At 46.0% G+C, this 22,798-nt stretch overlaps 1 protein-coding gene across 1 annotated transcript in view; it reads left to right on the forward strand.

Moving 5' to 3' along the window:
• LOC147896253 (uncharacterized) overlaps positions 1-22,798 on the forward strand; it is a 90,877-nt gene that overhangs the window by 50,591 nt on the left and 17,488 nt on the right. The window contains exons 14-17 of the mRNA XM_087383101.1: positions 10,545-10,699; positions 10,796-10,899; positions 10,981-11,022; positions 11,129-11,188. Of these exons, the coding sequence (XP_087239227.1) occupies positions 10,545-10,699; positions 10,796-10,899; positions 10,981-11,022; positions 11,129-11,188 (361 nt within the window). The remainder of the gene's footprint in view (positions 1-10,544; positions 10,700-10,795; positions 10,900-10,980; positions 11,023-11,128; positions 11,189-22,798) is intronic.

Raw genomic sequence — 22,798 nt, forward strand, 5'->3', positions numbered from 1 at the left:
ACAATGGGAATGGTTTCCCCTCTATTCCTAGCAACCACATGTTGTACTTTGCCCCTATACAAACGGAAGAAACCTGTAACCATGTATACAGCCGTACGGATTTCTCCATGGCTGTTGGTACGGAATCGTATGGCTGTTCTTACGGCCTGCCGTACGATTCATTAATTTGTTTTGTTAAAGGAGAAGGCTGTGCATGGTTTTTCCAATACGGATTCTCAAGGGTTGCACATGGTGCTCTGGGCTGTAGTTGAAGGCTCTCCTGTGACTTGCTTGACAATGGTGAACTCATATGCACAAATCAGCCGTATAGTTTGTACGTGCATGTGAAGGGGTTGGTGTTGGCCTACCATACAACTCATGTGGGCTGTTTGCAGTGGCTTTGGGCTACGTGCACGGGCATTTGGGTTGAGGATGCTTGGGGCAGCTAACTAAGAGGCAGTGTGCTATCCAGGAGTTGTGCATTTGCTCGTGGATGAGCTTGGGTGAGCTCCGGGCTGGTAAAGGGTTCACTCATGCCTTCTAGTGATTGCCTTTGAGCAGTGGGTGGTGTTTTTGGGAGGACTTGCTTGGCAAGGTGATTCAGAGTGAATGCTTGCATAGTAATTTCGTGCTTCCGAGCATTGTGGGCAGATCAATCATGCTTTCACCCATTGTTTGGGTATCCCAGTGAGTCAGTAAACACTTGTGGCTGTCTGGGGAGTGCGTGGTCCTGCATGGGCTGCTAGTAACAACTCCCAGGTTTTATGCAGGTGTTTGCATTGAAAATGGATGCCTAGAATCATTTGCTGAATATTTTAATGTGAAGGCTTTTGGTCAGTTAGTTGTTTTACCACCCTCTTGTTGGCCTTGAGGCTGGTTTCACCAGGACACATCGGGGTGGAGGAGGAGGAGATAGCTGATATGTGGGCTGTCTTGAATACTAAGAGAGGTACACAGAGGCCACCCACGATGCGTAGAACGGCTAGAGCACATTCTATTGAGGTCCGGCCTATCACAACTTTCCTTAGAGGAGACCGCCTGAGACGAGGGGTCACTCTGAACTTAGCTCAACGGGTTCGGAGATCGAGGAGGCCACGCCCCCCTACGCTACCACAGGGTGAGACAGCCCGACAGATATTTTCACTGCTCACAGATGAGCCACCACAATGCTGGGTTTTGGCTTTTGAGTCTCAGTTCTTAGTCTATTTCAGATAGCATATGTTCTGTACTTAATTGATTTGCTCGAGCTTTTGAGCTCTTTGTTTCAGCATAGTACTCAACAAGGGTCTTAGCGCACCCTTTGCTCCAGCCCATTGAGGCTTGTATGAGTTTTCCTTTTGGTGTAGTTTGCACTTTGTCCCATAGGCTTGTGAGGCCTCCCGCGGACGTTAATACATCCCCCCCTCTCTCTCTCTCTCTCTCTCTCTCTCTCTCTCTCTCTCTCTCTCTCCAAGAGGATCTCCTACAGTTACACAGACTCAGGAATTGGTCGGCACCCCGTGAGCTCCCTGTGAAGCTCAGCTTCTACAGAGACGTTTGCATACAGATTTCGGAGGAGGGTTTCATTGACCCACCAGGACACACACGGATCGACCTCCCCCATTCTATGAGGATATTGTTTGGGTAGTTCCTAGTTTCATCACATCGCCTCCGTATAGAGAGAGGTCGAGCGGAGGGCATGCCTCGAGAGGGGCGCATTTGTACCCTGTACGATTCCCAAGAGATCAAGTCAGAGTAGTGTTTCGCTTTCAGGGGTACTACGAGATCAGAGGTTGGTACAACTGCCTTTTCAGAGATGGGTTTGTCTGGAGATGTTTGACACCTTTCATTCATCATCCTAGAGGAGCCTCTTGCCGAAATTCACAAGAATCCAAGGCCCATCATGTCTACGAGAGGATCACTATCCAAGTAGCCAGTCATCGGGTTCTATTTATAGCTTGGACCAACTATTTTCAGTACGCTATCCTAAATACATAGGGTGATATCATTTATAGCCCACTATTCCTAGAACAGCCACACTTAACCTAGAATAGCCCTCTTTTCCCAGGAGAAGCTTGTTGTGAGCAATCCTGACAAATAATCCAACACTAACTCTAGTCTAAATCTCCGGTTGTTACCAACCCTAGGGCTAGACTACATGCTTATCCCTAACTCAAGACAGATATTGGACACATTCCCCTTTCATCTTGAGGTTGCTCATTCGAGATTAGAATCTAGGCCAATGGTCCTTGGATTGGTTGATTAATGTAGCTAATACCTGTTATACCTAGGTAAATATGTCACTTAGGCTAGGTACAAGATAACTAGGGTTAGCTCGTTATGTAACATGATGGTCCCCTTAAGAGGATTATGTCTTGATAGCTTGAGGTAGGGAATCTCTTTGGTTAGGGTACTCTTGACCTTGCCCTGCCACAAGGATAGTACCTTATGATAAACTCCACCTAAGTTTTCCGGGTCTTATTAGTTGAAGGATATACTTGGAATTCAATAGTTGGAATTCTAATACTCCAACTAGATAATATTTGTGGTGTACCAAACCATCATAGATCACGTGTGGTTTGTTATTCAGTTATGAAGGCATTGTTTTTGAACCACCTACAATTCAGCGTGGGGCTGCCTTGACCTGATCAATTGCATAATCATTTTTTGGTCTTATGACGAGCAGATATGGTAAGCCCGCGTCAAGCAATGATGTGCTAGGGAAAGTTAAGAGACTATTTCAACTTTCGGTCCACAAGGACATAATAATACCTTCCAATCAATGGAAGCAAAGATAGTTCTCATGAGAATTGTTCTGTAGATATTTGTTTAACAGTTGAGACTGCTTAGTCATGAATTACACGTGACAAAGAGAGTTCAACGAAAGTGTACATTGATATGTTGAAGCAAGAAATTCAAAACCAAGTTTCTTTCTCTAAGAGATAATTACAGATTTGGACACGAATGTACCGAATCTCCTTTTACAAACGAGTAAGAATAGCACAAACCATTTTCAATGGCCTCAATCAGGCTTGTCATAAAAAGAGATACACTAAGGATATATGGATAAAACCACCCATCACCCTCGAATTGTTAGAGAAAAGGGATAGCTTGCTACAGCCAACCCATACACAATGGAATAAAGAAAGTCTCCAGATCTCACAATGAAAACTTCAAATGCCAACTCACTTTGTGTGCTTGTATGGATAGAAGAAACACTTTAGACAAAGAGGGAACACACAGATGTACAGCCAAACAGTTTCATATATAGTATAAAACCTTCTCAAATCTGTACGATCACCTACAGCAAACAATTGCTGATTTAGGGCACTAGCTTCAGACTTTGTTGCTGCTCCTACTGTGGTAGAACTCTCCTAGAGCATTGCACGTCTCCGTCAGACTTTAGTGGGTGCTATAGGTGAGTCTGCTGCTGCTGATCTTTCTCAATTCTCTTGCAAACTCCAGTTGTCCCCCTCATAAGATGGGAACAAACCAAACCTGCAAAGTATGGCAGATCTTGGATTTGTTTCACCCTGACATCCATTCGAAAGCATTTGTGTCCTGGTCTGTGATTTCCGTTGCAATGATGTTTGCAACCACTTGTTTGGCCTCTACATTGACGAGCTTGAGATAGTGATGCAGACATAGGGGGGTGTAGGTTGCTCTCTTGCGGGCACGCTGATCCAGATTTTGCTCTATGACGTGGCTCTCTTGTCTTCCTCAGCAGAGGGGCTTCAGAGACACCTAGACGCACTACAGTTCTTTTGTGAGTCTCATGATTTGAAGGTCACTTGGGTAAAACCAAGGTCATGATCTTCAATACATCTCGAGCCATCATGCGTCAGGGGTAGTTCACATTTGCGGGGTCATCTGTTGAGATAGTTTCATCATACACTTATCTTGGGGTTATCTTCTCCAGACCGAGCTTCACTATGAGACCCGCGATGCAGGCACGCTTGAGTAGAGGGTATGCCTCATTGGCCAGTCTAGACAGGCAGTGCTTCCGCTGACACTTTCAGGATCCACGCACCAAGGGGTTGCTTTTTGACTCCTTGGCTCGCCCAGCGGGGATGTACGGTAGTCCTTGTTGGGGACCAGACTTGTCGGATACAGAGTGGGCCCGTGTGGAGTGGCTACAAGCTCTCATGCTATCACGGATGATTCATGGTAAGTCATCCGTTCCTCACCAGATCATTCAGGTTGAGTTTGGGTCACCCCCTTTACAGATAGATGCTGCATTTCAGGTCATCACATATCTGTACCGAGTTAGGGAATATGGGGATTATACCTCGGGGCGTAGCATGCTACCATGGATAGCTCTATCCTCTTCTATGGCACTTGCAGCAGGAGGAGATCAGAGGTGCTGGTATGCACGTACAGAGAGATGGTTTGAGCGACTGGGGCTCCACATGGATAGACTACCTCCCTTCCAGTATAGCATGGATGCTCCGTTGTCTCCCCTCTTATCACATGAGGTCAACCAGGTTATCCATGAGGATCTACTACAGCTACACACTTTTCGGACCTGGTTGGAACCGAGTGAACTCCCAGTGAAGCTTAGCTTCTACAGAGATCACTTATTACATATCACAGCGGAGGGTTTCAATGACCGACCAGGATACACACAGATTCACCTACCCCCCTCGATGAGGATCTCTCTTAGGCAGTTTCGGGTCTCTTCACACACTCTAAAATCCCACATCTCACCTGTAAGGCTTTGACGTGATCATGGCTCTCCTATAGGATGTAGATCGGCCTCTTTGTGTGCACCGGGATGGTGTAAATGCTCCTGCAAATTGATAGAAGGAATTGCCCACAATGTGCCTTCATATACCGCTCTAGGCCCCTCCAGATTTGGTTGATTAGATCAGCCCACCTACTTGACTTGCGGTGCCCCACCTGAACTGTTACTATTGGTCTACCAGGTTTGGGCCTCTACTGACATGATTTCTAGCCTATGCATGTACCTAATTGCACTGTGCAGTTTGCCGCTACACCCGACTGCCTTGTATAGTTTGCTCCTTGTCTAGGTCTAGTCTGTTGGCCATTGGCCTATCCTCTATGCATGTCTTCTCCAATGATAATCCAAGAAATGGTTTGTGAGTCTATATAGATTGGTTATAACTTGACCTTCGTGGTAATATCAAAATCAAAGCAGGTGGAGAAGAGGATGATGCAAGTATCCTACTTATTATTTTTAATAATCTTTAGGGTAGATGGATTGGATGAACACAGTGGTGCCATGGAATTGGATCATGTTGGCTGTAGTATTCACTTGCTGTTGATAAGCTTGTGGCAAAGATGGGTTAAGAAATAAATCTTCTCAAACATACTATTTATATTAAAGCGAGTAATGACGGAACATTCACAAGTTCTAGAGGCACCACCAGATGCATATATGTAGATGATGGACCTTACCAAACTTTGGTACTGATATGGGACCTTGCAGTAATGATTGCTTTAGTAAATGGAGTAACGAGATGGAGGGAGTGTTTTTGGCTCCTAAAGGCAGCCCCTTGAAAGATATTCTAGATGGTTGATAGACGAAGGTCCAGCTAGGATCTTGGCACTTCCATGACCCTGGGAGGTCAATAATAAAGGAGCATGGACTGCTCATAGAATGGAAGATTTATTAAGAATATTTTGGCCTTAAAATTTCCCATACTATTTTAGTAAATAGGAGTAATGGACCAAAGTTGGGGCTTTTTGGATCATGTCGGAGACCTCGGAAAAGATCCAAAAGAAGCATCCCTAGGTGGAATTTCTTAATTATTTTTTAATCAAAGTTTCAAGCATTTGGGCACCCTAGAAAGCACTAAGAGCTCCTACGGAAAGTGGGTCACCCCCGAGAGTTTGGTGAGTTTTAGAAGCACTTACTTTGTGTAAGACACATGTCCTACGTTCATCTACATGGGGGACAAATGGTCCCTTTCTTCCTGCAAAAAGGCCCCATGGCCCCTCTTCCATTCATCTATGCTTTCCAAAATTCCACGTCCAAGTTCATGCTGCTCCATACTGCACGATCCTCCTGCCCATCTTCTCCATCAGCAGCCTCTCTTAGCTCCCTTCTCAGGTCTGTTTCCCTCCGTGGACATTTTGGCTGCACATTCCAGCCTCTTCCCTCTAAAAGTTAGCCCGTCTCTGCTGCTTGTCTCCATGGAGCTCATCAGCTCCTCTTGTGCCTTCCACTACTTCTCCAGCTCCTTTGCCTCCCCAAATCGCCTCTGTTTCCTGGTGGAAAAATACCTACACTTGTCTGTTACGTATCAAAGCTAAACGCAACGTGTAGATTACCAACTAAACGAGCAAGACATCTAATGTGAAAATTTGCTAGAGTACAACACTCAGTGAATTTGCATATAGATTTGTGCACATAGAAGAAGAGATAGATAGAAAACACTTTCAGAATTGGACAGAATGAATACGCAGATGTACAAGCAATAATAGATCTCATGAAGATGTAGAAATCAGTATGCCCACACGTGCAGCAGACTCTGCTGAGGTACGACAACCAAAATCTTTGTATGCTGCACTCTGTTGCCGATCTCCTCCAAACTGCCGCTTGCCTCTCTGTATAGGCTTCAGTAGTTGCTTCTGGTTGAGCTCTGCTTGCTGCTCCTTTCTGGCAGTCTTGTGCTCTCCTACATCCACATGGCGGCACAACATTCGTTCCATACAATGATTAAAAAAATGGGAAAGCAATCTGATGGGTTTGTATTTCAAAATAGTTGGTATTATGACCAGTGCAAAGCACTTAGGAAATGGTGACACTTCGAAACCAATGAAGGACACCCTGCCCTGCCCAAGAAGAGATTGGAAGAGAGTACCGATGTTTAGTGAGATGGCAGAAATGACGGTTTCTTGCCCGCCATGAACAAGAGCCCTTAAGCATCCCATTTGGCAGTAATTGCAAAGAAATTTGGATGAAACTGCTGGAAAGGAGACCCTAAGCATACACGGATACACTTTTTGACCAGCCAAATCCCTGTCTTAGACGACATCCCCGCTCCATCTCATCCACGCTCTTTATTATAGCTCGCCTAAAAGAGTTTTTAAAAAGCTAGAAAACGGCAAATCCAAGGATCAAGAAAGCCTCCAAACAGAAGTCCTCACCCATGGGTGGGGAATACTTGCCCCAATCCTAGCATGTTTCTCGAAGCCTTCTGCAAAGCTTTCTAATTTCTTTGACTACAAATATGGTTGTACCCATTCACAAGGCAAGAGATTTAATGGATGCAAGTAACTACCGGATATCATGGTTGGTCACTTGATGGCCAAGGTTTATGAGCGGCTATTTTCGCAAAGCCTTTGATACAATGCCGAGAGCCCGCCTCATGAGTCGCTTGCAAGGTTTGGTTATGACCACGAGATCATCTAAGCCGATATGGCACTCTACGAGAGGGTTTCAGGAGGGCTCTCTCTCTCTCTCTTATACACACACACACACACACACACGCATGCACACACGGAGATTCACCTTGGCCATGAGGTAGCTCCCACATGCTGCGTGCTTTTCTACGTGGGTTGCCGAACTTGATGATGCCTTGCTAGAAGATAGAGCCACCATGATTATCCTTGCTCTCCATAATAGTACCCTCCAGATTGTTTCCTACACCAATAGAACCACTTACTTGCCAACCATTGGAGCGGTCCCAGGCTAGCTGGTATGATGATGAGTGTAAGGCATGTTGCTGCTAACTCAGAATCAAGACCAAGAACCACCTTGCAACTGCGGTCGAGATTGCATGAGAATATCGCTGTGAAGTTTGACGAAAGAAGAGGATATCATTTGCCATAATGAGGAGGAATTACTAAACATTCTATTTAGTAGTAACTCCAAGGGTTTTTGTCAAAAGTTTTTGGAGTGGTGGCCCCCATCCCCTTCAAAGGTCAAATAACTAACAGTCATATGTGCTTGCATTCTATGACATTTGGCAACAACCGCCTCGATACTTCACAGCTGCCCCACCCTACTTCTTGTTCAATTTTCACCAGAGGTGACATCAAACATGTAACACTAAAGTTATAAAATAGCCGAGCCAAAGATCACGAGGGACTATGTACTAAATACATTGCATAGGGATTAAGTACCTTGGCCTTGATCTTGGCAAAGCTATTTAACAAAGCTTTTTGCAACGGTTTCCCTCACACATAGACTCTTAACGCATTCTTCAGATCCATAAGGCAGGGGTTCCCATGAGCTTGGAAACCAACATGACTATTATGATTGAGCATGTCATGTCCAAGACTTATGCTTTAGTGCTTAACACTCAGGCCATCCATATTTTGCAGAGTGAGAGGGATTTAAAGCCATTCGATAGGCATGCTTTTGAGCTGATCAGGCAACTCTAGAGTCTAGACCACATCTTCACCTTGAGTGGAGCCCTGAGGAGTTCAGGGCATGAAGATAGATGGTTTATTGCTGCTTTGTGATTTTCACATGGCTTTTGACATAGTACCATGAGCTTGACTTTTCAGACATGACTTGGGGTACAATCATGACATTATGTGAGCCGTCGTGAAAATCTATGAGCGGGTATTGGAATCAAGCAAGGATGTTCTTTGTCACTAACTCTGTTTGGATTGTACATTGATGACGTTGAGTCATTCATTGAGATACTTCAGCGGCGCTAGATCTCCATTAGTTGGATCCTTTGTCTCGATACTCATGTATGTGGATGAAGCCCGAAGGAGTCTTACTCTCCTCTTCCTTAGAGGGCCTCCAGCGACGTAGAGACACACTTTAGAGTTTCGTGAGACATATGATTTGGCGTTCAAACTTGATAAAACCATGGTTATGATCTTCAATACATCTCGGGCAACAAGACTTCGATAGTATTTTACCTTTGAGGGGGCACTAGTGGAGATTGTGCATCCTATACCTACGTCACAATCCTCTTCTTAGGACCGATCTTCATGATGAGCCAGCTATGCAAGCTAGACTGAGTAGAGGGTATGTTGCACTTGCCAGACCTTAGAGATAGTGTTTGCAGCCACACGTTCAAGGTCCGAGGACTAAGTATATTCTCTTTGATTCTCTTGTTCATCAAGCTGGTATGTATGGTAGTCCTTTTGGAGCCCAGACTTCAAAGGTAGATTGGTCCTTGATAGAGAGGCTATAGGTTTACTACTCGAAGGGATGATGCACAATAAACCATTAGTCATTAGATTGTTTTGGAGAGTTTGGAGGTACTCTCTTTCAGCTTGATGCATCCTTTTAGGTGGTCACACATCTTTCTAGAGTCAGAGACTGTGGCTCCATGACATCAATACACAGTAGGATACCTTGGTTGCTAGCGGTAGAGGATTTGGTATGTTTTGACATGCGAATGGTTTGCAGGCCTTGGAATCACATGGATAGATTGGTGCCGCCATTCCAATGCAGCTTGGAAGCCTTATCAGTCCCGTTCACCTATTGTGAGGCAGACTGGATCTCCTACAGGTCCACAAATATAGGACCTGGTAGCACCTTGTGAGCTTTCAGGAAAGCCCAACTTTTGTAGAGATATTTGGCTGTAGATCTTAGAGGAGGGTTTCATGGATCTCCCTGGCTATACCCCGGACATTAGGGACTTGGTAAATAAGATTTATGTTGGATAAGCTATGGCACGAACAATGAGAGAAAATGGGAATTTAGAAAGAAGAGATGAATCCTATGCCCAACTATTGGACAAGGTTGCCTTAAAGAGGATCTCTTGGTATTGAAGAGACGGATCAGCTTGCACGATTTTGAAGCGGAAACACGTAGGTGGAAAAGCCAAACCTTCGCGAGAACTGCAATATATGCCCAGCAGGGAAGTAGCAGGATTGAGCCAACTAGGAGGATATCTCTCCTTTGTCAGCCAACCAATTGGCTTGGAACATATTTGAAGAAGATATTGGGACACCGAAATAGAACTTTGGATATGGCACACAGGCTAGCAAGACAATTACTGGTCACAAGAATAGTTCTAGAACATTCTTTCGAAATGTTTGGATGTACATCTAGCTCCCTGTCAAACTGATGAAAGCAAGACTCTACCTCTTTCCAACTTGCATTCCACTAGCTGCCTCCTCTGCCTTCCAATTTTCAAAACCTCTAGCTTGAAACTCGAGTCCATTTCCCCTCCCCTTTCTTCCATTTCCCATTTTATGTGTGGAATTTCTGTTGCTACAGTTGGTTGTGGTAACGTTAGCTTTTGTGCTCTGGAACTACACTAAGAATTGGTGTAGGCCTCCTTTGTGATGGTGTGCCTTGCTCAACAATGGCTTGAGCTCACGTTTCATTCACTTTGCTAGAGTTTTCCATCTCCTTGGTTGTGGTAGTTTTACTTTATTGGCTCTATTTTGAAGTCCTCTATCGTACATAGCTAGTAGATAAGTGCTGTACTAGAGTGTGTAGTAAGCAAAATGTGAATGAAGGTGGTGGCAGTTTTGATGGTGATGACACAGGGCATGTAAATATGACCAGCTTCTTTGTCAAGTTGATTTGAACAACTAACATCTTATGATGTTGTGCAATGATAAATATGTTGCCTATGTAGTATTGAAAATTTGTGTACTTCCTAGTATTGAAATGCACATGCACTTCTGTTGTTGGGGAATAGAGAGATTCGCAATACTGGAAGAATGTTGGAGGATGATGCTCGTGTACCTCAACTGGTAAAAGATAAGTCTTTTAGTGGACCTTTGACATCTTCTGGTGCAGCACATGACCATCGCCCATCAAATGGATCTTCAGGGTTGCCAAGACCTACTGGAGGTGTGTTTTATAGGATGCAGGAAAAAGGTTTGACTGGTGTTTGTATACGGATTTGAGAACCACTTGTAATAATCTAGAGACTTCTTTGTTATTCAGAGCACAAAGGTCAAAAGGATACTTCGGATGATAAATTGAAGGGTCCACTTGTTCAGAAGAAGGGTCGATTCTCTGTCACTTCACATGACATGGATTTGCAAGAGGCAAGTAACTCCACTTTTATGTTCATTCTGCGCGGTGTTTGAGCGCGAAGTCATGATGCTAGAATGATTGCATATGTGCAGGGCGCGTCATCTTCAAATGCTCGAAAAAATGCTAGCGTACAGGCATGTTGAATATTGCTTCAAAGTTCATCACTTAAAAACGGAGTTATGGAATCTTAATTTTTATGCTCCTATAAGATTTTAAATTGTGTGTATGAACTCTTTGCAGACGTCTGCACTCCATAAGTCTGCCAGTGTTGGTGACTGGCTTCCAGAACGAAGGAATGTGGTATGAATATCGCAATGCCCTTTTGCTGTTTTGTGTATATTATATAAGTAGATCTAGCTGGCTTGGCATGACAGTAATTGTTAGACAGATTTTTTGCACCGTTCATACAAAAACATAGCATTTAATATTTTAAGCATTGTAATCTGTAAAGCCAATGCTTGCTTCACGAAAAAGAATCCATAAAGGGGATGCTTTGTATATTAACTTCCAAAGATTAGTGAAAATTTGACCAGTACAGTGCAGTTTCTAGACAAGTGTTGGTGGCTGCTGGGACAGACAATTACCAGTATAAAACTGTTTTCTCTGAAAGTTGAAGCAAACAATCAGGAAATTCCTTACGCTGAAGGGTCTCATCCTGTGCTAAAAAGCCGTTGGAATTCTACAGACTTAAAAATCTGCTGCTAACCCCGACTCTTTATGCTATTGTTAACTGAATCCCATCTGCTGCTATTGCCCCATTTCTGCAGGTGGGGCCTCTTTTCTGTATATATGGCTGCACCGACCTGCCAGGAAGGTTTGCCTTGTCTGCTGTCTACTGGTGCTTCTGACATGGCAGCTGCGTTGCTGCTGTTGCTGTTCTGGCTGCGCATGGCCAGACCTGGCTTCTCTGTATATCCTAAACTTGTTGGGCTACACTCTCTATGTCCCATAAATAGGGCTTTTCTTCTGAGATATGCTCTATGAATCAGACACCCTTTCATACACGGAATCAGAATCGATGACAGTAGGAGACTGCATAGTGTATGCCAAGGGCATTTTAGAGAGAGAAGAATGAAAGTTTATCAAATCTCTGCTCTGCTCACTGCCCGTTGCCATCCCCTTCCCCCCTCGCTGCTCCCTGCTTCCTTTCTTCTCCCCGCCTTCTCCTTCCTCCTCGCGTCCTCTCCATTGCTGTCTCGGCAGCCCTGCCACTGCTTGCTGCAGGCCACCCTGCAGCCCGCACTCCTTGCGCCTTAAGGCACACTGTGCTGGTGCCGCGATGTGTCCCTAGGCTGCCCCGAGGCAGCCCGTATAGCCCCCGATCCCAGTGTAGAAGCTGCTGCAGGCGGATGGAGCTGGAAGAGGACCATGAGGACCTCTCTTGTTTCCGCCTTTGTTCAAGCAGGCACTTGGACCAGCCCGCCGTCTTGGAAGGCCCTGGTGCGGTTTGTCCAGCTGCTCACTTTCATAGGAGCAGCCCGGCTCTTTTCCCAGGTGCTGGGGGTCCCTTGGCTGCAAGCTCTTGAGCTCTTCCAGTCCACTTGGAGAGCTCGCTAGGGGCAGTCTTTGGTGGAGCTCAAGCCAGCCCCTTGGGCTGGAGTCCTCATGGGACCACAGACATCACTGTGTATAAGCTGTAACCGGACAGCTTTAACTGAACCATCCTTTTTGAAGACGAATCTATGCATCTTGCCTAAAATGCACCCTTCACAGGCATGTGGAGGAGGTATCTCAAGAGGTGGCAATGCATCAACCATAGAGTGCTTCTGAAGTGTCATCAAGCTGTTGTAATGCATGTGGCCATATCGGGCATGCCATAATGCTGCATTCTGCATGGCAGCAGTAGGAGTAGAAATTGCAAGAGCATGGGCTGCTTTTTTCTCAAAAAGATCAAGCTGAAAAAGCCCACGCAGCAGAGTATCAGATAATCTCAAGGCATAATCATTTTCCCTGTCTCGGACAGCACATTTGTCATCCTCAAAGATGACTTGAAATCCAGCCCTGTTAAGAGTGGACATTGAAAGGAGATTCTTGGTGATACCAAGCACATACAAGACATCTGAAGTCTGAAAACTGAGCCATCAATGGCGGTAAGCTCAACTTCTCCTGTGCCACGTACTGAATATGATGAGTTGTTGGCACAAGTGACTTTCTTACCAACGGGAGGTGGATGCAAGGAAGTAAAGAGACACTTCCTAGAAGTGATATGCTTGGAGGCACCGCTGTCAAAATACCAAGTATTCAGTGTTTCATTGACACTGAAAACTGATGCATCCGTAGAGGGGTCATAACTGCAAGTCAAAAAGGCATATGTATCATCATTACAAGTGGCTGTACTATCCCGAGCATCTGGAGCAGCCAGCCTAGAATCTGAAATGCAAGATAAAAAGGCATAATCCTGTCCAACAAAGTTGGCTGCAGCATCCCCACTGTCAGATGCATGAGGAGCTGAATCTGAAACAGCCATACCGGAGCTGTTTTTCTTCTCTTTTGCAAGCGTTTTCCTGCATTCTGCAATGTGATGACCTGGCTTTTTGCAGTGATGGGCTTACTTGCATCATTTTTAGCCTTTTGTGAAGGCTGTCCTGACCCACTAGACGGCTGATTTACTGATGTCTTTGCCTGTCCCTTTGTTTTTGACTTGAACTTTGAGAGCATAGCTTGTTCACTTGTACGTGAAGCCAAGTTTTTCCTGGTCTGCTCTTCCTGAAGCAGAAGTCCTATCAACTCATGAAAAGTGAGAGGATTTGCACCCCCCCTCAATGATAAGTTCAGTGAGGTATGAAAGCTGAGATAAGACTCAGGAAGAGAATTCAGAGTGGTGGTAATCATCTCTGAATCAGGAATAATCTCATCAATGTTCAATAATTGCTCTCTGAGATCCTGTAGCTTTGTGAGGTGGACTGACATGGAGTCACCCTCTTCCATATGTGTATTACTTAACTCTCTTTTCAAGAAAGATACCCTTGCATCATTCCGGGCTGCATACATGCTTTCTAAGATATCCCACGCTGCCTTCGAGGTCTTACATGACCGGATATGCAGAATGATAAATCTTTTCACTGAAAGAGAGATGCATGACAAAGCTAAGGCATCCCGTGAATCCCATCTCTTCTGCTCTGGAGTAGTGGCTATAGGTGCACCAACAACTTGTTCTGCAGCTGCACCCTGTGCACGACCTCTTCCACCTCCTTGCTGGGGAGGGGTATTAGGTGCCATACCTGCTGGTCGGATCTCACCCCCATTCACATAATCCCATAAATTGCGAGAAATCAGAATATTGCGTACCATAAAACTCCAGAGGGAGTAGTTGGTACCATCCAACTTGTCTTCCTGTGAAAGACCACCGAACTGGATATCATTCTGATTTTGCTGGGCCATATCTGAGAAAGAGATTTTAGCAGATACAAGACTGAATTCCCTTACTGGGAATGAAATGCACAACTCCCAAAATCACAGCCAAGCACTGGCTGTAAATGCAACTCAGATTTCTGCACTTGCACTGTCAGAAATTTGTCCAAGCATCAAAAACTTTCCAGAATCTGCCAAAAGTGCTGCAAAACACTTCAAGAAAGGCAGTATGAACTGAAATCTCCAAAATTGCTCTCCCAACACAAAAGCCCCAAAATAGGCCCACTGTACGGAAGGTACGGAAGCAGCATGTACGTACGGTACGGCAGGTACAAGTAGGTACGAACGTAGCACTTATGGCAGATGCGAGCAGGTATGGTAGGTACTGACGACAAGACTGCAGCTGACGAAGGTACGAGCAGCAAAGAGAGCTCGCGGGAGCTTAGAGCAGGTCCTAGAGCATGATCTGCTCTGATATCAAATGTAAGATTTGGGGGAGAGAGAGAGCAAGAGAGTGAGCTGAGAGCTGAAAGATTGAAAGCTTAGTTGCAATAGAAGAGTCTGAGAGTACAACTGAAAGAGTGAGAGATAAGGTTTTGTCCTAGTGACAAAACCTTAGTAGTCACTAACCATAGTTAGTGGACTAACTGCGGTTAGGGGGAAAAACCTCTTAAAGAGGGAAAAGTGCCCCTAACTAGCTTATTAAATTACATTGGTCACTGCTGAATTATATCTATAATTCTAACAATATTGTAGTTCAGCTTGTAGACCACCTGAAATTTGATGCATGACAGTCTTCTCAATAAGCCCAAAAGGGGAAAATACTTGATGCAACACATCCAATGTAATAGGGTACAAGAGGTTGTAGAACGAAATCGAAAGAGCTCCCTTGGGCTGAAATCCTATTGTGCGTGCAACGTTTGCCATAAAAACCCGGCGTGGTGTAGAGAATGCATTATGGCTGTCTGATTAGACCCCATGCTGGGGTATAGGCTGCATACCTTTGTCTGGTAATGCATGTGCGACAACGTGGCCAATCTGCTGAGACTGCTGACTAATCATCTGCTGTCCCAATTGTAAAGATGTATCATGTTGGAGCATGGAGAAGAATGCTGCAAGGAATTGAGCATGAACAACCAGAGATGTAGGAGAGAGGGCTTGAGTGGTAGTAGGAACATTTATACCACTAGTGGATGCACCCACTGTGGAAGGCAAGTGCTCATGCTAAGCAACCTCATCACTGTTATCAAGTGACTCAAGAAGGGGACGTTGGGGTGCCATGGTAAACTGCCACGAGAGAGTTGAATGTATGGCTTTCCTTGCAAAGAAATTCCCAAACTGATATAGTGTAGAACCACGAAAATGTCACCTAACTAACCTAACCTAACCTCGAGTTAGACTAACCTAGGAAACAAACCTTGTAGGCTAAGGTTCGCAGGGCAGAAATGGGAGGCGGAAGCGGCGCGCGTGCGTGAACGGTGGCATGGGTGGAGCGGCGAAGGTTGCATGGCATTGGCAATGGGTGCAGGACTAACGGTGACAGCAGGGTCAGACAAGCGACGGACAGCTAACGACCTAGGCATTGACGTTGATGGCAGGGACGGGTGGGGAGCGGGGGATTGACGACGATGGAGAATCTGCTGCACGCGGGATAGGTTGGGTTGGCTATCCAATTGGAGTTTTTGTTTTCTGCCATGGATAAGTAGAGGGCAGCAACTATGGCCTCGGCTAGACGTATGCCTCTGGTGAGATGGTTCATCCTGCCGGGGATGGCTCGTCCGCAATCAAGAGGCGCAATGTCTTTAGGGGTGGCTGCAGGTCTGTTGTTCATCATTAGCCAAGCTCGTTAGCAGTGTTCTTAGTGTCTATGGATTCATGTTGGTGGTGCAGCTTCCAGATTCACGTTGGTGTGCTTGACGGAATGCTCCAACAATGAGACTAAGCATGCCTAGAACGCTCCAACAGTGAGAGTAACCACTCTTTGAACCGCTCAGAGAGAACAAGAACTAGTGCTCATCGATGACTAGTTGTGGAGCCAGCTTCCACCACAATTTTGTGCATCTACACCGTGGATGGCGTCGCTGTTGGAATGTGGAAAAAGAACTAGAACTAGAAACTGGAAATGGAAATGAAATGACAAGACTGAAAGACAAGAAATACCTTGAGAAGAGTGTAGACAAGACACAAGCTAGACTGATAGATTAGAATGATGTGACCCATTGAATATATGGGCCAAAGTACAAGACATAATGCAAGAGTGTTTATGGGATAATTGTAGAAGTGCCACATGGCACACACTCAAGACATAAAGACTAGACTTAGACTTAGACTAGGAAATAGTACACTTAGTGTGCACTTATCTCCAACACCCTCCTTAAGTGGACACTAGGAGTAAGACAGAAAGACAAGACTAGAAGACAGACATAAAGACTGATAGACTGAGAGACAAGATAGAAAACATGACAGACAAAAGATCCTGAGACACCCCTCCTCAAGTGATATCCTCATATGGGTCCACAAGGGTAAGGACAAGATGGATCTAAAACAAAACACAGTCAGATTGATAGACAGATAGACAGACAGACAAGACTAGATAGACAGAAGACTGACTGTAGACAAAATAGAAAGACCAAGACACTAGAACCCCTTGACCTACATCATCGGTGGTCAAGGTGGTAGACAAGACATAGAAGTAATCAGAAAGCCCACTTCTCATCATGTGAGGAAGGAACAACAGGATCAGCTGATGGAGATGTTGCAGCAACATGGGCTGAGGTAGATGCAGGAGCTGATGTAGAGGTTTTGGAGTAGCAGTCCCTCTCCCGGTGATTATCACGGCCACAAATGGTGCATGGATGAGCCTTGAAACAGTCCTTCTCCACATGATTAGTTTTGCCACAATGGGTGCAAGGCTTTCTTACCTTAGAACTTCCTTTCTTTGCTAAAAATGCAGTGTCAGTTACCTTTCGTTGTTGAGTTCTTTCTTCCTCTTGGAGAGCATTGATGATACCCTCAAGAGAAGGATTATTATGATACTTGAAGGTAGTGACAAGAGTAGCATAGGAGTCAGGTAAGCTTTTGAGAAGCACAGCAATAGCAATATCTTCGGAGATGGGAGACTTGACTGACGCAAGCTGAACCATAAGACTGCGAAGATAATTGACATGAGAGGCTATAGTAGCTCCTTCCTGCATATGTAGATCAAAGAATGAGATCATAAGTGCAATCTTAGAGTTTTTAGATCGGGCTCCAAAAAGAGTGTCCAAAGTGATCCATGCTTGAGGAGCAGACTGTATGTCGGAGATGTGATGAATGTAATCATCTCCAAGGCCGAGCAATATGATAGCATAGGCTTTGTCGTTCTTGGCAGCAACAACTTGCTCAGAGGGACCTTCGGGAGCAGCACGGTGAACAATGTCCCAAAGACCTTCTTTCATAAGATGGCACTTGATTTTGATCTGCCAAGTATGAAAGTTGGACCCATTGAATTTGTCGATAGATATGAGAGAATGAGAGGAAGATGCCATGTGGGAAGGTCTTACTCTTGCTAGGATGCAAGGGCAGTGTCTATTCCCTTACAATATTGCAGAAATAAATGAGAGGAGAGATCCAAGAAGCCGGTTCTCTCACCACTTTGTCAAGGCCATAGCATATGACAGCCCATCGAAGCAGGAGGAACCAGCAAAAGAAGGAGAGACTGCTCAGCAAACTGAAAGAGGCAAAGCACAGTACCTTAATCCCAGGCAGAGGTAGAGGTGCAGATCTTCGTGAAGATGGAGCAGATTTCGAACAGCATCTGGAAAAATCGGCCTGTGCAGGTACAGATTCCGTACGACTGTACGGACGGCTGAGTACTGACGATGTACGGACGTCGTACGGAGTACGGACGACGTACGGATAGCAGGTACGTTGATGCAGAAGCGAGTGCAAGACTGCGCAGATCTGTCGGTGCAAGACTGCGCAGATCTGGTCGTGACAGCAGGGGTTACGCAGATCTGGCGCTCAGATCTGTGGCGGAACTGCGCAGATCTAGAGCGCAGATCTGGCGCAGATCTGGAGCGCAGATCTGGCGCAGATCTGGAGCGCAATGCGGGGCAGAAAGAGGGGAGAAGTGTAAAGAGGGGAGAAGTGTAAAGAGGGAGAAAACTTAGAAAAGGGGCAGATCTGCAGCGAGAGAGAGATCTGAGAAAAAGGCAGACTGAGGGGAGAGAAGAGGGAGAAGAGGGATCAACCTAGCTCTGATACCATGTTGGAATGTGGAAAAAGAACTAGAACTAGAAATTGGAAATGGAAATGAAATGACAAGACTGAAAGACAAGAAATACCTTGAGAAGAGTGTAGACAAGACACAAGCTAGACTGATAGATTAGAATGATGTGACCCATTGAATATATGGGCCAAAGTACAAGACATAATGCAGGAGTGTTTATGGGATAATTGTAGAAGTGCCACATGGCACACACTCAAGACATAAAGACTAGACTTAGACTTAGACTAGGAAATAGTACACTTAGTGTGCACTTATCTCCAACAGTCGCTGGCTACGCTACTTGTGCGTAGCCTTCAATTTTTGGAGAGGCAAAGGGTACAAGGCCCAAGGAAAGTGCTCTGATACCAGTGTAGAGAAGGGGGAAGGGGTAGATTTGGAGATGGGGAGAGAATAGTAGAAGGGAGGAGAAGAGGGGAGAAGGAGAAGGAGAGAGGAAGAGAGAGAAGGATGAGGAGATAGAGAGATAGAGATAGGGAGGAGAGAGAGTGTGTGAGCGTAGGCGCAGGAAGTAGGAAGGAGGAGGGAGAGTAGATAGGATTAGATGTCACATCAAAAGGTCCGTACAAAGGTGTGGAGGTGGACTTACATAGTCTCCCTCTACTATATCTCCTGTTTGCCCCCCTCTAGGCCTAAAAACCCCTAAGCCAAATCAGGAATAACCCTCACTAACTTGGCTTGATCTTGGCCTTCATTACACGACTCTTCGTCCGTGATCTCTCCACCTTACTGCCCGGGTAGTCAGCCTAGGTGGGCAGCAATCCAAGCCTAGTTTGCAGCCCTTCAAAACTCTTTTCTCCTGCAGATGATGCCAAGTGAGCCCCCTTTGGCCTCTTTATATAGGGCTCCAAGCCCCCCTTGATGTAGCCAACTGGGTAGGGGGAATTGGGCTGACCGAATCAGCCCCCCACCTGACTTTGCTGCTTCCCATAAAACCCCGGCGCACACATCTTGAGGGCTGGCTGGCCCAGCCTTGCCACGTGGCAGGCTGCCACTGGCCCAGCCCCAATCCAGCCTATTTCAGGGTCCCCTGGCACCCCAAAATTGCTGCGAACAGTGCGCCTCCATGCTGCTGTAGTTCTGCCTCCTGCCAGTCCCCTTCTAGCTTCCGGATTTGCTCCAAAAATGTCCGTACGGGGCTGCTGCACCTGTCCGTACTGTTGCGGACATCATCACCATGTTAGCACCTCTGTTGCAGCCTCCAAAGCGTGCACAATCAGGTTCTCTCCAGCCGTGGATAGCCTTTGGACATTGCCACGCCCCACACATTTTGCAAGGGGGGAGTGAAGGATGCCGTAATGAAACTTCATAATGGCCGAGCGAAGGATCATGAGGGACCATGCATTGAGTTCATTGCATATGGATTAATGTCCTAGCCTGGATCTTAGCAAAGCTCTTTAATGAATCTATTTGTTTGGGGTTTCCACACACTTGGACTATTAACACTATTTCACCCATCCACAAGGTAGGGGATCCCATGAGCCCGGAGAATTACAGGACCATTTTGATTGGACATGTCATGTCCAAAATTTATGCATCACTGCTTGATTCCAAGGTCAGCATTTGCAGTGTGTTGAGGACTTAGAGCAGTAGGACAGGCTGGATTCCGGTGTGATCATGGAACCGTGGATAACATTCTGACGCTCAGGTGTATCATCGAGGAGGCGAGGGCAAGAAAGTAGAGGGTTTGCTGTTGCTTTGTGGATTTCCGTAAGGCATTTGACATGGTTCCGAGAGCCGGCCTCATACAACGCCTACAGGATTTGGGTTATGACCAGGAGATCATTTGGGCTGTCATGGCACTTTATGAGAGTGTCTCAGGCAGAGTCTAGGCAGGATTTGGGTGGATAGATGAGATCATGAGCACTATTGGGGTCAAACAAGGGTGTCCTTTATCACCTGCCCTGTTTGGCCTCTACATAGACAAGCTCAAGACAGTGATGCAGGGATGGTTGATGTCTTGTTGGCACACTGATCCGGATATTGCTTTATGCAGATGATGTGGCTCTTTTGTCTTCCTTAGCAGAGGGGCTCTAGAGACACCTTGATGCACTATAATCCTTTTGTGAGTCTCATGATTTGAAGGTCAACCTGGGTTATCATCTTCAGTACATCTCGAGCCGTCATGCGTCAGGAGCAGTTCAAGTTTGATGGTTCACCTGTTGAGATAGTTTCATCATACACGCATCTTGGGGTTGTCTTCTCCGGATCCATCTTCACTATGAGACCCGCGATGCAGGCACACTTGGGCAGAGGATACGCTTCATTGGCTAGACTAGAGAGGTAGTGCTTTCGCTTGCACTTTAAAGATCCACAGAACAAGGGGCTGCTTTTTGACTCCTTGGTCTGCCTCGTAGGGATGTATGGAAGCCCTTGCTGGGGGCCAGACTTGTCGGATATAGAGTGGGCTTGTGTGGAGTGGCTACAGGTTCTCATGTTATCATTGATGATTCGTGGTAAGCCATCCGTTCCTCACCAGATCATTCAGGTTGAGTTTGGGTCATCCCCATTACAACTAGATGCTGCATTTCAGGTCATCACGTATCTGTACCGAGTCAGGGAGTATGGGGATTACACTTCTGGGACAACATGCTACCATGGCTAGCATTGTCCTCCTCTATGGTACGTTCAACACGAGGTGACCAGAGATGCTGGTATGCACGCACAGAGAGATGGTTTGAGCGACTGGGGCTCCACATGGATAGACTCCCTCCCTTCCAGTATAGCATGGACGCTCCGTTTTCTCCCCTCTCGTCACACGAGGTCAACTAGGTAATCCGTGAGGATCTCTTACAGCTACACACATTCCGGACCTAGTTGGGATCGAGCGAACTCCCATTGAAGCTTAGCTTCTATAGAGATCACTGCTTACATATCGTAGAGGAGGGTTTCATTGACCCATCAGGATACACGCAGATCCACTTACCCCACTCGCTGAGGATTGCTATTGGGCAGTTTCGGGTCTCTTTACATAGACTTCGTATCGAGAGCTGCAAAGCAGAGCGCCTACTCAAGGAGAGGCGCATATGCACCTTATGTGACATGCAGGAGGTTGAGACAGAGGAGCACTTCATCTTTAGGTGTCCTGTTCACTACGAGATCTGAGGGCGTTTCTACTGCCTCTTCAAAGATAGCTATGGGGTTTTGTCCCGATTTCTCCCCTATCCAGACTAGAGATGCTTTGCATGCTTCATTCATGAGGTACTTAGGCACTGCGAGAGGATACTTCGATCATGGAGACAAGAGCAGACTTCTTCCTTGGCAGATCCCTCTCAGAGCTATATCACGTAGTTCTTTTAGCCAGATCACATGGACCCCCACGAGACGAGGCCTCGACATGATTGTGACTCAAAGCCAGTGACTCGACAGCTCAGACAAAGGGTTCACACACAGGTTACACTTGGGGATATCCCCTCCCTGTTTAGAGTCGAAGCCCGACCGAGAGGGGTTACTGCAGCCCTTGTTAGGTGTAGAGCTATGACTAGGAGACGTCACGGCGGCACCCATGAGTGGCCGACAACACTCTATCGCTGATTTCATGCCTCCATTGCCTCATCCACCCTGATGTCTTGATGATGATGATGATGATGATGATGAGATTGATATGTACTCGACCACTAACATGACTATGTTGTACTTAGTACTTAGTGTTACCATTCTGCATTGGTGTGGATGCTCGTTTAGTAGCTCCACCCCCATAGCTTGTTTGTACCAGGAGTTTTACAGTCTCATAGACCCATCGGTCTTCCAAAGACTTAAGACTTTAATAAACTTTCTTTCTTTCTTTCTGCTAGATCTGCCCTCCAAAGGCTCTCCATTTCCGGGGACTCTCTCTCTTGTGCTGCCCCTGTTTGCTGTCCTTGTGGCAGCTCCAAATCTATTTATTTTTCTCTATGGTCCACCCCCTGATGCACTTGTCTTTTGGGGGCTTACAGATGGGGAGGTGACTAACCCTAATCTACAAAGGATTGGATGTATATATGAGAATGGTTTTTGTGTGTGTGTGCGTGTGTACACACACAAAAACCACAAAGGATTGGATATACATATATGAGAGTGGTTTTTGTGTCTTTGTGTGTGTATGTACACACAGAGACTTTTTTTGGTTATTTATATGAGAGGTTTGTGTGTGTGTGTGTGTGTGTTGGGGGGTGGGGCGGGGGAGTGGGGGGGGGGGGCTACACATGCACGTGCGCACGCGCGCGCACACACACACACACACACACACACACACACACACACACACACACACACACTCCCCCACACACTCGCATAGATAGATACATGGTTTT

The sequence above is a fragment of the Dipteris shenzhenensis genome, chromosome 12, assembly GCF_047967505.1.
Source record: "Dipteris shenzhenensis isolate YYH24624 ecotype China chromosome 12, Dip_SZ_1.0, whole genome shotgun sequence".
Taxonomy (NCBI): Eukaryota; Viridiplantae; Streptophyta; class Polypodiopsida; order Gleicheniales; family Dipteridaceae; genus Dipteris; species Dipteris shenzhenensis.